The sequence below is a fragment of the Stenella coeruleoalba genome (assembly GCF_951394435.1).
Source record: "Stenella coeruleoalba genome assembly, chromosome: 16".
Lineage (NCBI taxonomy): Eukaryota > Metazoa > Chordata > Mammalia > Artiodactyla > Delphinidae > Stenella > Stenella coeruleoalba.
In genome coordinates this window covers 76,526,529-76,543,154 of record NC_137162.1, presented here as the reverse complement: position 1 = coordinate 76,543,154, position 16,626 = coordinate 76,526,529, and the positions used below count along the sequence as shown (strand labels likewise).

Below are 16,626 nucleotides of genomic sequence, written 5' to 3'. Positions count from 1 at the left end.
AGAAGAAGAAATTGGAAATGTTAAGAATTGGAATAAGAGGAAAAGCAATCTATAATTATTTGCAGATAATTTAATCATTTGCAGAGAAAACCCTATAGAACCTACAGACATTACTAGGAATAACTGGAGCATTTAGCAAGGTAGCATTTCTATACTAACAGAAAACCTGGAAAACTAAATTAAATAGAAGATACCATTTACAGTCACGTCAGGTGTTTTCAGTAATCACTAGTTATCACTTTAACAGAAGGTGTACAATACTTTTACAGAGACAATCACTGAACTTTATTGAGAGGTAAACTTCACTATGAAATTTATCATACATGGTCAACTGATCTTTGACAAGCATAACAAAAATGCATAGTGAGGATAGTGTCATCTCTTTCATAACTGGCGTTGGGATAATAGGATATTCATATGCAAAGAATGAAATTGGACCCTTATCTCATTTTGAACCACACAGAAAATGTTTCTGTGACTGTGCACAACATGATTTTGGACTATACACAAAAATCAACTCAAAATGGATTAAAAACTTAAACATTAGACTTGAAACTGTAAAACCCGAAGAAGAAAATATAGGGGAGAAGCTATTTGACAATGGCCTTGGCAGTGATTTTTTCAACCACAAGAAAAGTCAACAGAAGGAAAAATGGACAAGTGGAATTAAACTAAAACCTTTCTGTACAACAAAGGAAACCATGAACACAACGAAAAGGCAACCTATGGAATGGGAGAAAATATTTGCAAATCATATATCTCATAAAGGGTAATCCAAAATATATAAGGAACTCCTGCAACTCTGTAGCACAAACCAAAACCAAAACCAAACAAACAAAAAACAAATAACCCATTTAAAAAATGGTCAAAGAAACTGAACAGATACGTAAAGTGCTCTCCATCACTAATCACCGGGGAAGGGCAGGTCAGAAACACGAGATATCATCTCACACCTGTAAGAACATTTATAGTCAAAAAAACCTGAAGGTAACAAATGTTGGTGAGGGTGTGGAGAAAAGGGAACCCTGGTGCACTGTTGGTGGGAATGTAACTTGGTGCAGCCACTGTGGAAAACAGTATGGAGGTTCCTCAAAAAATTAAAACTATAACTACCATATGCTCCAGCAAAACCACTTCTGGCTATAGATCTGAAGGAATAGAAATTAGGATCTCAGGGAGATCTCTGCACTCCCATGTTCATTGCAGGATTACTCACAATAGCCAAGATATGGAAACAACCTAAGTGTCTGTGGATAGATGAATGAATAAAGAAAACGTCTGTGGTATTTTGCTATGGCAACCCGAGGAAACTAATACACGACCCCTCTGCGCTTATATCCCATACTCGTCTAGAACCATTTTCAATTTACTCTTATGTAAGAGCTTAGTGTTACCAGTAAGTTGAAGAACTAATCATATCCTTAATTTAAAGCAAGGCAGAGAGTCATTTAACATCTTGCCAGATGGTGAGAGAATAGTTATTTTGTCTGGAGGTTACCTGTGTTTTACAAAGTAGGCTCTGGGATGTATCTTGCGTTGTGTAAATGTCTCATTACACTGGAGCTTTTTCAAGCTTGTCAGCTCTTCTGTAAGTAAAGATGATCTCAGGGCCCTCGGGTTCTACACCCGTAATGATTATAATCAAATCCAGAAAGGATGCTTTTGATTCTGTATCTGCCACTTGAAAGGACAGTGAGCAAAACTGAATTCCTGGTGCTGAGACTGCATGGACTTCCTTTCCTTGGCAGAAAACCAGAAGAATATTTTTGTAGTTAAAATAGCTGCATAGCTTTAGGCAGAAAAGACCTCTAAGGAAAAAGAGAGGGATAACTTTCCATTATTGATTTTATTTTGCTGCCTTTAAAAAAAGAAAGAAAGAAAAAAACAGAATATAGAACCGTCAGTCTCTACTTACAATACAATATTCTTTTTACCCTCAGTTGAAATATGCACTATTTGGCAGACGTGTATGGCTCATCCAGAAGAGTAGCTGTCAACACGGTGTGAAATCAGGTGGGGTCTGTACTGTCCCAAATACCTACCTTCCTGGCTCCATCATATAACATCTGTCCATTCTGTCACTAGTGACATTCTGTACAACTTGCTGTTGGTACAGACCTGGGACCCAGGGTTGTATCAGACCCGGGAAAGTAACGTTATTGGGAATCGCCCTAATTAAAAATAAACTATTGTTGAAGGAAGGAAGAAGTTAGGATTATGACTCACTGCAGTGGAGCAATTCAAACAGTCAGGGAATTGGGTTGGGACACTACATATTTTGAGTGAAGATAAAGACAGTTACAAAGCGGTAGACAAATTCTAAAGAGTAGGAAGATGATGGAAACCAGCATAATCAGTCTCATAGTTTTCTCTGGAATCAGAAAGGGAAGCTGTCCTAGAAACACTCTGGGTATTTGCAGGAATGAAACTCTTAAACATGTACTACATTCATGGAATACTTAAAGCAGTGAGGAGATTTTTCATATTTAGTGTTAAATTTCAGATTATTATTATTTAATATATAGCTTTTGAGCTTGTGTGTGTGTAATCTAAGCAACATGTTGTTTGGGGAAATTCATTGTGAAATGATTGGGGAATTCAGTGAAATTCAAACTGCTTAGCCTAAACTGATCCGTTAATTGACAGTTAAATTTTATACATTGATGAACAGAGGAAATTTGTACCTTACAGACCATTTTGAGAATGAATAAAGTTTGTAGGTGGTTAATGAGGTCATTTGTGTATATACTAGCCTATCCGCAAATTGGCAGTTTTGCATATAGTGAATGAATGTTTCAGGTACTAGGGGTAATACAGATGTACAACACCAATGGCTTATTACTTATGAATGCTATAGAGCCAAACAGCAAGATTTAATGTTTAAATTATACTGAAAAGATTAAGGAATCAGAATAAAGGATGTCAGAACCCTGTGTATATTAAGCGTTCTTTTTTTCTGGATTTGGACTGATGGAGAGAATGTGAAGGCTTTAAAATGATATTTAAGGTCAAACATAAAAGTTCTACTGCTTTGCTTATCTGAAATAAACCAAGAGCCAGGAAGAAAGTTTGGGAATGTCCCTATTGTGCCAGCATTGATGTTACAGAGTCCATGCACTAAACATGCATTTCCATCACGGAAAGTTCCCTAAGACCTCACTTAGCATAATTCCTTAATTCATTTTCGAAGCCAACATGAAACAGAAGCAACAAATATCATGTCTGAAGCCCTGGGTTCTAGACCGTATTCTGAAAATCATTCTTCCCATATGATCTTGGGCAGATGGCCAGCCCCTCTGTTTTCATATCCTTAAAATAAAAAACACTAATTGGAAATGGTCTTTTCATGCCCCTTGCAAGTCTAAAGAGCCCAGAAATCTAAGGCAAGTGTGTTTTGTTTTTCCCTCCTCTGCATTCTTGATTCAACTTTTAGCATCCCATTCAACTAGCTGTAGGACCTTCGACAAGATGATTTAACATCTTAGTTGTTTCCTCATCTTGAAAAGTGGGGTTAATATTTAATAATAAGTGGGAGGTCTTCTCTGGCAGTCCAGTGGTCAACACTCCATGCTTCCACCACAAGGGGCATGGGTTCAATCCCTGGTGGGGGAACTAAGATCCTGCATGCCGCACAACGTGGCCAAATTTAAAAAAAAAAGCATAATAATAATAATGAATGGGAAAGTGCTTATATATTATCTGGCACCTAGTACGCCACCAGTAAATGTTACCCTTCCTTCTGATCAAATTACTCAAATTTACATGTTAGTATAATATCGGCCATTTTTGTCTGCTCTGGGCCGTTTGGTTTGGCTTATAAATGTTGATTCCTATCTGTATTTTAGAAAATTTGAAATCTGAAATCGTATATTCTTAGGAAAAGCTGGTATGCTTGTGATCTGCGTTATCTTCTTTTCACGCCGGCCTCTCAGCGCCACATCCTGTGACCGCCAGTTCTTTTTGCTGGATTTGCGTGCTCCCAACACACCCCTCTCTGCCCAGGAGCGAAGAGTCTTCTCAACAGAGAAAGTTAAAATTTGCTGTAGCCATCTGTCTTTTGTTGGAGGAAGCAGTTTAACCATAAGCTGTAGCTACTGTTTTAACAGATTTACAAATAGCTAGGGCGGGTCTGGCACAGGCCCAAGTAACCAATTGGACTCCTGTGTTCTAATTTAAGACCCACTGCCAGGAAGAAAACTTCCCTTAGATACATCAGACTTTGTTATTTGCAGGGTGTCAGTTAAGGTATTTGGAATAGAAGATCGAGAACACAAAGGACAGGAAGGTAGGACCAACATTTCACCTGTGCCGGGGTGTGTGTGTGAATTTGTGGAAGTCTGTTTCATTGGGTTGGAATATTTTTGCGTTCAGCATACCTCAAGCTAATAAAGAATTGAACCTCAGTTATCATGTTTTGCTGTAGGAAATGATTAAGAGTGAGGTCATTTATCAACTTGTCTTATGTATTCATGGCAAAACATTCCGTCAGTCCTGATAGCATTTATGATTTCCTGACATTGTGTTATGTATATTGGTAACTATTTATTTATTCTTTATCTGCCTTCTGTACATAAAGATAAGCTCCGGAAAGGTAGGGACTCCTTTTTGTTCTGTTCACAGCTGTATTTCCAGTGCCTAGAGTAGCGGTTGGTACCTGGTCGGTGTTCTTTAGATATTTGCCAAATGGAGGGACCTGATACACAATGTTTGAATATTGAAAACTTAGAGCAGGAGTTGGCAAACTAAGGTCTGAGGGCCACATCCAGCCTGCCACCAGTTTTTGTGAGTAAAGTTTTATTGGGACACAGCCATGCTCCTTTGTTTACGTACTATCTGTGGCTGCTTTTGCGCTGTAACACAGGCTTGAGTCGTTTTCACCGAGACCATATGGTCCAGGAAACCTAAAATCTCTACTCTTTGGTGATTGCAGGCCTGAATTAAAGCACGGAGCTTGAGATCTGGCAGACCTGGGTTTATTTTCTGGCCACTTAGCTGTGATTTAAGCCGAGATTGGACTTAAATCACTGGAAAAAGATAATAGTGATTCCTGTCTCAATGAATGGTCGTTAAGGGTCACTGAGATGAACACTCAGGGAATTAGCTGCTGTTAGGGAGCCTTGTGTGTTAAGCATTTCATCTGTTGTCAGCACATTTATTTGCAGGGCATTGGCTGAATGGAAGTGACTGAGGCCTGGCCTTTTCCCATGTGGCCACTGAAAAGTACCTGGAGTTTTTCCTCCGCTCTCTATCTGCTTTGATACCATTGCCATGTAGTTGTTCCTGCTGTGATATGCTAATTTTAAAAATGTAGTTTTTAGAAATATTTGTTGTTTTATTATCATAACAGCTATTAAAACTGCATCTTCTGAAGTCAGAATACAATTTAATTTTTATTAAGTTCTACTTCATTTAAATTACAAAGAGAAAAAAGCATAATTTCTACTCATGGATGTGCTTTAAATAAATTCCTTTAAAGGAGACCAAAACGCTACAGCAGTGAAAAAACCATCTGCTGCTATAAGCTAATGAAAAAGTGTATCTATTTGTCTTTCATAAAATTAATATATTCTTTTTGAGCATTTGGAAAATACAAAGGAGTATAAGAAAATGGTTAAAAATTATATTCCCACTACCCAGAGAGAAATTTGACTTTTAATGTGTTTTTCTCCCATTTAAAGGTTTGAGATGTAAAAATAATTTTTTGCCACCTTTTTTAAACTTAATATTATATATAATATGTTGTCCTAAGGCATACAAGTATTTTAAGCATAACTTGTGGTAGTTTTACCAATATCATATTTTGAGAAATGTCAGCGTTTTAGAAAAGTGCAAGAATAGTGCAGTGTACACCTGTGTACGCTTCACCTGGAATCGCCAGTTTTTAAATGTTGCCATGTTTTACCTCCCTATATAGTTTTATTTTGGTGAGCCCTGAACATGATTTTTAATGACTACACCTATTTAATCCTATGTATGTATCATAATTAACCATTCTCTTATTACACCTATTAGTTTCCTTTACCTTTTTTTTTCCCATTTAAAATTGAGTTTAGTGAGCGTATATATTAAGCACTATACCTACAGGATCTTGTTTTTAAAACCATAACCCTCGTGGGTAGATATTACAGAAGAAAGGATTAAAGCTTAGGGAATTTAAGTAACTTGCCAAGAAGTGGTGGAGCTGAAACTTGAATCCAGGTCTCTTGGATTCCAAAGTCCCTGTTCTTAGTCATTTCCCAGGACTGCCTGTCTGCCCTCTACTTAGATGGTGACTCTTCTGCAAAATCTTCCCGACTTCATCTCTCTACTCTTCCTCAGCTCTTAGCACTCCCTCTTTTTAGATGGGTCAGTAGGTTACTTTATTACTTCTTCACTTGTCTCCCCACCGTATTAGACTATGAGAACATTTAGCTGGGTCTGTGTTAGTGACCTAGTATTCCTTGTTTCTGGCACACAGTAGCTGCTCAATAAACATCTGTTGGATAAAGAAATGAATAGGTAAAAGTGTCTTAATGCATACTGCTAAATCACTTTTCAGCACTCCTGTACTAGTGTAATTTTATTAGCAAGATTTCTGGTACCAAGCGCACCACACACTCGAGACTAGCAATGAGAACTTGAACTTCAGCAACTTGAAGAACATGTTGTTTGGACCATTTTATATCCACATCATTCTTCCACCTTTCTATACGAGAAAGATGTAGGTATATCCCATTTCCTTAAATGAATATTTTATTTTTACGAAGGCTGTCGTTTGTTGTTATCATAAAATACATATTCATTGAAAAAAATTATTAAATTGAGAGACATAAAAAGAGGGAAAAAGCATTAAAAATCCCACCATTCTGAAACTTTTTTGATTGAAAAAAACCCCTTCTGGTGTTTTTGCATCTTTAAAAATAAGCCATATGTTCCATCTTCCTTTCTCGAAATAATACATACTGTGAATATTTTCCTATATATTAATGAACTTTTGAAAACCAGATTTTCAAAAGGTAAGTAGTATACCATCTCCAGGAAAAGAAAAACATGTTTATTGTCCAAACAGTATTCTGTGATTGTATACATAGCCATAGTGAACAGTTTAGGACACAAATCTTTGCGCACAACACTAAATACTTGATTTTTTAGATGAAAATATATCAGACATACAGAAAAGTTCAGATATTAATACAACAAACACCCAAAGATCTACTCTACAGATACTTTAAGGTATCCAGTAACTTCACTTTTAGAGTAGGAACTCCAACTACATATAAAGTGGTTAGAAAGAAAAACGTGTAGCATCAGCAGAGATGTTTCTGCCTCGGTATCCCCTAGTTTATGTCAAATGAACGTTAGGTTTTCCCGTTTGTGCAAATGTAGTTCAAGCTGTCTCAGATCTATTGCATTTATCCAATCCTTTTCTTTGATTCCTTTGGGGACACTTATGTAAGACAACTTTCCTTGACTACTGCATCAAGAGCTGGCACAGCTGCAGACACAGCTGTGGCTTTTTTAGTTTTAGCTAGAAACTCATCATTCACACTTCCTTGAACCCAGCTGGCTGTGTTCTTGCTTCCCGGTTGGTAATGCTGTGATTCAACCGTTTATTTAAATATATATTGATGATACAAGCTGGATGAAATCATTATGAATTATCAGATGTAATTTCTATTGTCTTGTGCTGTCTTGGGAGTTATACATTGCTTTCACTGCCACTAATTTCAACAAGGAAAGAAATGGACATCATAATGGTAGAAATCTGTCAGCTTATTCTGAGGATCCCCTGCTTTTTTGATCTGCAAGTTAGATCGTCTAATTTGTAGTCTGCATCCCAATACTGACCTTGTTTATTGTGCTGACTACTTGAACTTTCATGTAAAATATTACAGAAAGATATGAAGAGTACGTAAATGCCCCCTCCACTGAAAAGTATCATCTCATCCCCTTGCCAGACAGTTGATTCCAAAGAACTCAGACAATTAACAAAATTAATGTAGTTTCCCCTTTTTATTTAATAGTGGAAAGATTAACCATCCCTACCATACATTGAAATATTTTGTTTTTTTCTTCATTCCTGTTGCTTTTGATTTAGTTTCTTGTTAACTTTTAACTTTTTGATTTCTTATCTTAGCTATTTATGTTAATTTTGCATTACCCTGCGTAATCTATACCAACAGTGACATTGAAGGGAAAGGGACAGATGGAGGAGTTTCAGTAGGATTTTAGCAGCTACTTCCGAATTCTTATTTATATCTATATTTTCTACGCTTAGATCTAGGGTACCCTAGGGGGAAAAAAAGAGGCAAAATTCTCTTCAAAGATCAAAAGCAGCTATAAGTGAATGAACACCTTTAAAAATGTGGCCTCCGATCCTTTTTTTTTTTCTTCTTCGAGTTACATGTAAAGCTCAGCTGTGTTTGATGTTTGCACATTTCAGGCTCTTTGGCGATGCGCTTTGGCACTTAACTTTCTTTCTCATTTTCCCTCTGCAAGAGAGTCACCTGCACTTCGGGGCTGGGAGGCTGTGGGGAGGGGGTTGTGGTTCCCAGGATTTCCAGAGGACTCGGGGCCGCTTAGTAGTCACCTCATTTTACAGAAGTCCAGGGTGGAAGAAGGGACTTAGCTCGGGCCCACATTTAAGGAATTATGATGCCAAGAGCAAATACTGGTCTTCTGATACTCACATTTAATAGTTAGTGTCCGTGGTCTCTTTACCCCACTATTGTTTTCACCTCAGGGCAACGGTTCTCACAAAGCTAAGAGTTTTAGAGCAATACTTTTGGTGATTCCATGCTGAAAGGATCTTATACGAATGATACTGAAGATTTTGATGTATTTTTTTTCTTCCCAGGATTCATACCTGTATGTAGCCTTGGAGTGGCTCAAGTGGGCAGGATGAACTTTGGAAAGGATGTCAGCACCTTGAAATATTTCACCATCTGTGGCTTACAAGAGGGCTATGAACCATTTGCCGTTAACACGAACAGGGATATTACCATGTGGCTAAGCAAGAGGCTTCCTCAGTTTCTCCAAGTTCCATCAAACCATGAACATATTGAGGTTTGCTTTTCCTTTGAAAATCAGACCATTGCCAAAAACCAGGAGCGGGTGTTCCCACTTGGACAGCTACTGTCATTTACTTAAAATGATGGCTCTGATGTGTTCCACTGTAGGGGAATCTAAGGACAGGATTACCCTCTGATTTTAGGTACTTATGAGAGGCTGATTAGACTGATTACCTACAGTTAATCCTCGAACAACTTCGGGGTTAATCTGCATATAATTTATAGTCGGCCCTCTGTATCCACAGATGCAGCCAGCCGCGGATTATGTGGTGCTATAGTATTTACTATTGAAACATATCCACATATAAGTGGATCCAAGCAGTTCAGACCTGCGGTGTTCAAGGGTCAACTGTATATAATTCTTTTTTTATGGAGGCAATGTCAGGCTCCATCTGAATATATACAGTTTTAACATGAATTTCCCAAATCATCTTCTGAGTTAGAAACAGAACTGTGAGTATGTCTGTAACACAGCAGTCCCTCTATTTAATGATCTCATTTATGAAATTATGCCATGGGCGGGCCATGTTTTGGGTTGTAAAGGTGTGATGCCCGTTAGGGTTTTAGAATCAGGAAACTGACGGTGATGAGCATTTGAACAATCACGTCTTCCTTTGTTAGGTGACCAGAATTGACGGCACCATCGACAGTTCCCCGTGTTTAAAGGTCACTCAGAAGTCCTTTGGCTCTCAGAACAGCAGCACGGATCTCATGTTTTATCGTCTGAGCATGCCCATCGAGTGCGCGGAGGTCTTCTCCAAGACTGCGGCTGGAGGGATCCCTGGCGCTGGTCTCTTTGGGCCCAAGAATGATTTGGAGGATTATGATGTGGATTCGGACTTTGAGGTTCTCATGAAGACAGCTCATGGCCATCTGGTGCCAGATCGAGTGGACAAAGACAAAGAAGTTACAAAACCAGAGTTTAACAACCACAAAGATTATGCTCAGGAAAAGCCCTCTCGTCTGAAACAAAGGTCATTGATACATGCAAAATGATTTAAAAAAATTTTTTAATTTAAATTTTTAAATGATTTTAAATATATAGTTATTATGTTAGGGGATCACTGGAGAGGGTAATAGTGGGTAAGGGATTTCCAAAGTCAATTTTTTCTTCCTCTTCCTCCTTCTTTATGTACCAAGGATTCTACAGAAGAAAAAGCAGCCTGTTGGCCAGCTAATTTGTTACCACTAACAATCTATCTCAAGAGTTACTTTTTCTATGAAGTTTTTTTTTTTTTTTTTTTTTTGCGGTACGCGGGCCTCTCACTGCTCTGGCCTCTCCCGCTGCGGAGCACAGGCTCCAGACGCGCAGGCTCAGCGGCCATGGCTCACGGGCCCAGCCGCTCCGCGGCATGTGGGATCTTCCCGGACCGGGGCATGAACCCGTGTCCCCTGCATGGGCAGGCGGACTCTCAACCACTGCGCCACCAGGGAAGCCCTATGAATTTTTTTTTTGTGGTAAAAATAAAAGTTAGCATCTTAAACATTTTTAAGTATACAGTTCAGTAGTGCTAAGAATATTCACATTGTTGTGAAACAGATCTCGGAACTTTTTTAGTTTGCAAAACTCTGAAACTCCACACCCATGAAATAACGTGCCTTTTCCAACCTCCCCCAGCCCCTGGTCATCACCATTTTACTCTTTGTTCCTATGAATTTGACTGCTTTAGATACCTCATATAAACGAAATCGTACAGTATTTGTCTTTTTGTGACTGACTTATCTCATGTAGCTTAATGTCCTCAGAGTTCATATGTGTTGTGACATATGTCAGAATTCCCTTCCTTTTTAAGGCTGAATGATATTCCAGTGTGTGTGTATATACACCACATTTTGTTTATCCATTCATCCAATGATGGACATTTAGGGTGATTCCACCTCTTGGCTATTGTGAATCATGCTGTTAAGAACTTGGGTGTGCAAATATCTTTTCACAACCCTACTTTCAATTCTTTTGGATATATACCCAGAACTGGGATGCCTGGTACTTCAGTATTTAAATTTTTTTTTTAAATAAATTTATTTATTTTATTTATTTATTTTTTTGGCTGCATCGGGTCTTCGTTGCTGCGTGTGAGCTTTTCTCTAGTTGTGGTGAGCGGGGGCCACTCTTTGGTTCGGTGCGCAGACTTCTCACTGCGGTGGCTTCTCTTGTTGCGGAGCACAGGCTCTAGGCACACGGGCTTCAGTAGTTGTGACTCGGGGGCTCTAGGGCGCAGACTCAGTAGTTGTGGTGCACGGACTTAGTTGCTCCACAGCATGTAGGATCTTCCCGGACCAGGGCTCAAACCCATGTCCCCTGCATTGGCAGGTGGGTTCTTAACCACTGCGCCACCAGGGAAGCCCTATATTTAAATTTTTGAGGAAAAAAATTTATATTGTATTCCATAGCAGTTGTACCATTTTACAATCCCATCAGCACTGCACGAGGGTTCCAATTTCTCCAAGTCCTTGTCAACCCTTGTTACTTTCTGGTTATTTGATAGTAGCCATCCTAATGGGTGTGAAGTGATATCACATTGTAGTTTTGATTTCCATTTCCCTGATGATTAGTGATGTTGAGCATCTTTTCATATGCTTATTGGTCATTTGCATAACATGTTTGGAGAAATGTCTATTCAAGTTCTTGGCCCATTTGTTGATTGGGTCATTTGCATTTTTGTTGCTGAGTTGTAGGAATTCTTTGTATATTCTAGATATTAACCTTATCAGGTATATGATTTGTGTTTTCTCCCAAGAGTTAGTTTTTAAGATGTTTATATTTACATTACTGGTTGAACCTTAGAGTATTCTCTCTAAATAATGCTTTTTAATGGATAAGGAGGTAGATTGTTTTAGCATCCTTTCTTACACTGAATATGAAATTCTCAACCTCAACACTATTGCCGCTCTGGGTTAGATAATTATTCATTGTAAGAGTCTGCCTTGTGCATTGTAAGATGGTTAGCAGGATCCCTCCACCAGTAGTGGCCCCCCTCCCCCACCAAGTTGTGACAACCAAAAATATCTCCAGATATTGCCAGATGTCCTCTTGGGAGCTAATCATCCTGGCTGACAACCACTCCACTAAGTTAATTATATGTTTGTGTTTGAGATAGGCAGAACATTTTAATGTTGCTTATTCCTAGTCCTCTACTACATTCCAGATTTTTGCTCAGAAGGACAAAGCCAGATTACAGCACCAGCCACTCTGCAAGACTCACAGAAGACGTCCTGGCAGATGAGAGGGACGACTATGATTACTTGATGCAAACGTCCACGGTATGAGGTTGCAGCTTTTGTCATTTATCTCGATTTGTCAGTGAGCATGCTTTGCATTTCAAATCGTTAACATTGATTCGTACTATTTAGCAAGCTTACTTTTAAAATAATTATTCACTTATATCTTGGGGACTGAGAAGTTGAAAGATGTATGTGTATTCTAATGGATATTATGCAATAAGAGAGCTATTTTAGGAAAAATAATCCTTAATGGCACCCTCAGTCCTGGTTTTGTTATCCTCTTTCTTGACAGCATTTTATTTGCCACTTAAGTTTTCCAAGTACATTTTGCAGTTTCTTTTGTCTCAGTGATATGTCTGCAAGATCATTTATCATACTTGGTTAGAGGTCAAGGTGTGCTGTCTGCCATTTTGAATTTTTAAAGCACTTCTCATAAAACGCCAAATGGAAAAAATATATAGCTGTGTCCCTTTTAGAATGTCCCCATATTTGAACTTGACTTTCAGATCTGAACTATTTCAGAGTGATTTTAAGGGTTCCAAATATTTTGTTAGTGATAGCATATTCAAGGTATAAAACAGGTAGAAAAGCTGTAGCGTAGATTATTGTTCTCGTGTCCGCTTGAAGAATTCAAAGCCTACCTGTGTGATGGATTGATGATTTTATCACATAAACATACTATATATGTTCTCCCCCATCCATTCATACTTGGAAGTATAAAAGGCTTCAGATCATCTTTTGCTCAGATAGTCTTTTCTCTTTTTCCCATTATTTCTGAAATAATTCAGGATCTCTGTTTTAAGACTTTTCCTTCGCCACATCAGTCCTTTGTGCCTATAACATTTTGCTTAGGCCAAAGGATTTTTTTTTAGTATGGAATATACTATTATTTTCTTTTTTATTGAAGTATAGTTGATTAACAATGTTGTGTTAGTTTCAGGTGTACAGCAAAGTGATTCAGTTATACATTTGTGTATATTGGGTTGGCCAGAAAGTTTGTTCGGGTTTTTCCATAAGATGTTACGGAAAAACCCAAATGAACTTTTTGGCCAAGCCAATATTGTTTTCAGATTCTTTTCCATTATATCCATTACAAGATATTGAATATAGTTCCCTATACTGTGCTATACAGTAGGACCTTCTCGTTTATCCTTTCTACATATACCAGTTTGGATCTGCTAATTCCAAACTCTCAGTCCATCCCTCTCCCACCCCACTCCCCTTGGCAATCCCCAGTCTGTTTTCTATGTCCGTGATTCTGTTTCCGTTCCATAGATAGGTTCATTTGTGTCATATTTCAGATTCCACACATAAGTGATATCATATGGTGTTTGTCTTTCTCTTTCTGACTTATTGCATTTAGTATGATAATCTCTAGTTGCATCCATGTTGCTGCAAATATGCCAAACGATTTTAAACAAAGACATATCTTCTTAGACATTGCAAGTCAAAGTTTTGTTTCTTTTTACTTCACCAATACTTGGTGTTGCTGTCTCGACAGTACTATTACTCAGTGAGAATCTTTCCTGGACAAGAACCTGCCAACGTCTGGGTGGGCTGGATCACATCCGATTTCCAACAGTATGATACAGGCTTTGACCTGGACAGAGTTCGTACAGTGACTGTGACTCTAGGAGATGAAAAAGGAAAGGTGCATGAAAGGTTGGTTTTCCTCGATTTCTTACATGAATGACATTTGATAAACATGTTGATAAACCTAGGCATTTTTTTTTTCTCTTGGATTTTATGTCCAAGATAATATTTCTGTTTCTAGGAACAGTGTAATCAGACCGTTAATGTCCATGTCCTTTTTGTGACTCATACAAGCCGGTAAGGAATCTGAATATATTACAAGTGCAAAATCTTATAAAGTAAGAGCAGTGCATCTTTTGGGGGTAATAATCATATATTCCTTCAGGTGACATCGCACACGACTGATGACTTGGGTTACCGTGACTTAGCCATTGTTTGAGGATGAGAGACAGGTGACTGTGAGGCATTTAGCCTGTGGTCTGATCTGTACCATGGGAGCTGGTTAGGAGGTGGGGAGAAAAAGGTGAAGACAGTGTGGGCTAGTGGTTTAGACCAGGTGGACGCATTTGAACTCAGACTGAGGAGCCGTGGGTTCTTTCCTCAGCTTTGCCATTGACTCGCTGTGTGGCTTTGGGTAAGTCGGTTACAGTTTCTGTGCCATCCTTTTTCATTTATAAAACAAACCAAACTCAAACCAAACCTTCAAAAAAGTGAAGAAGGCTATCTTCCTTGCAGATAAGACAAGAGAAGATCTGGTCATTTGCATCTACTTTGTGTGCCCGTGCATCCTCTCTGATCTGCTGTGATGGGTCTCATAGAAAGAGCCCCCCCATAACGTTGCTTTTCTTTTATACCTGCACCATGATTTTTGGTGACCGGAAGCTCCCTCCCCTGCCTTCAGGTTGTAACACTTGAACCGCAGTGAACTTAGCACTTGAGACAGTGAGCCTAGCAAAAATTCTCCAATGAACAGTGCTTTACGTCAGTATGGGGGGGCCACAAACCACCTGTTTCCAGGAATATTCTGAGGGATATATTTGATTTTCAGAGATGGGGACAGTGAAAGGAGATAATATAGGGATATAATATCTGATTGATGGTTTTGGTGTAGGAAATACAGGCTAGGGAAGGTTGTTGAATCTTACATAAATAGAGCATAGAAACACAGCCAACTTTTGATTATTCAGAAACTGACTTTATCTCCGCCTTCTTGCTGTTTTCCTCCTACTTGCCTGTGTTTGCCCTTTTTGCCAGCCTCATTCATACATGCACTGCACAGTAGTAGAGAAAGGGAAGGAGGTGAAACTCAGATCACTTAAGTTTGCTACTATCTCTGGTAAAGGTTTTGTTGAGGGTGAAACTCAGATGGGGTTTGTTGTTAATATCACAGATCTTGTGCACTTCCCAGCTAAGTCTGTCTCTCATAGCAGATCACCAGGAATTGTCCAGAAAGGGGCTTAATTTTAGCCAAATTTTATATCTATCGAATCACTGACAGCTCATGTAGAATTGGCCTAAAGACTTTGATAGTGTTCAGAAACAGGTGCTTCTCATCTCAGAACAAGTGATTTAAAAAAAAAAAAAACCCATGAGATTTGTGACCACCTGCAGGGGTGGGATAGGGAGGGTGGGAGGGAGACGTAAGAGGGAGGAGATACAGGGTTGTATGTATATGTATAGCTGATTCACTTTGTTATAAAACAGAAACTAACACACCATTGTAAAGCAATTATACTCCAATAAAGATGTTTAAAAAAAACCCATGAGAATGAAAATTACCAATTTGGATGATTATTACATAGTTAAACTTTTTGTGTGTGTATGTGTGTTAGTTTCTGCTTTATCATAGTTAAACTTTTTTGAACCTCAGAAAAAGGTCCAGTTTGGTTTGAGTTTTTGGAGGGAAGGTGCAGGTCAGTTCTCATCCTTGGTTCCAACTGGTTGACCCATCTTCATTAGGTGTGAAATTGAGAGATTGGAAGACCTGACTCAGAATGTCCACTGAAGTCAATGGAGTTTTGCTCAGAATCACAGAATCAGGCCCACTGTACACCTGTCCCATTTCAGCATGAGCTTGTTGCTTGCACAGCATAACTTAGGTTTAGTTTGCCAGACGTCCATGCTTTCCACGCTACCTGTGCTTGTTCAAAGATAAACATGTTTTTTTGCAATTCAGCATCAAACGCAGCAACTGCTATATGGTGTGTGCGGGTGAGAGCCTGAGCCCCGGGCAAGGACGCAACAACAACGGCCTGGAGATTGGCTGCGTGGTGGACACCGCCAGTGGGCTGCTCACCTTCACGGCCAACGGCAAGGAGCTGAGCACGTACTATCAGGTATGTGGTCAGGGATGGCCTTGCGCTTCCAGGGAGGAAACCTTTATCCCCGTTAGAGTGGAGAACACATTTTGTAAATTATAGTAAATTATAAGCTAGAAGGAAATGAAACACAAATGAGTCAATTCTGTATTTTTACTTCTGTTTGAGTAATAACAGTGCCACAAGCCCTTCAGAGTAAACAGTACATTCCTCCAAAAATGTTCACATAGTCCTGAAATGAAATATTCCAAATAATTATTGAAAGAGAATATCTGCATGAGAGGAAGAAAAAGTCTTTCTCTGTAAAGTGTTTCTTAGGTGTTAGGAAGAAAATGTATTTTTTTGTGTGTTCCTTCCTTTACTAATATTATTCAATTCATTTGATTATTAAAGGTGGAACCAAGTACAAAATTATTTCCTGCAGTTTTTGCGCAAGCTACAAGTCCCAACGTTTTTCAGTTTGAGTTGGGAAGAATAAAGGTAAGAAAGACTCATTCCTGGTA

The 16,626-nt window shown here is 38.8% G+C and overlaps 1 protein-coding gene across 3 annotated transcripts in view; it reads left to right on the top strand.

Annotated features, from left to right (window-relative positions):
• RYR2 (ryanodine receptor 2) overlaps positions 1-16,626 on the top strand; it is a 719,519-nt gene that overhangs the window by 465,680 nt on the left and 237,213 nt on the right. For all 3 annotated transcript variants that reach the window (XM_079900749.1, XM_079900747.1, XM_079900748.1), the window contains exons 30-35: positions 8,837-9,045; positions 9,672-10,024; positions 12,197-12,311; positions 13,774-13,934; positions 15,982-16,141; positions 16,517-16,603. In XM_079900749.1, coding sequence (XP_079756875.1) covers positions 8,837-9,045; positions 9,672-10,024; positions 12,197-12,311; positions 13,774-13,934; positions 15,982-16,141; positions 16,517-16,603 — 1,085 coding nt within the window. The remainder of the gene's footprint in view (positions 1-8,836; positions 9,046-9,671; positions 10,025-12,196; positions 12,312-13,773; positions 13,935-15,981; positions 16,142-16,516; positions 16,604-16,626) is intronic.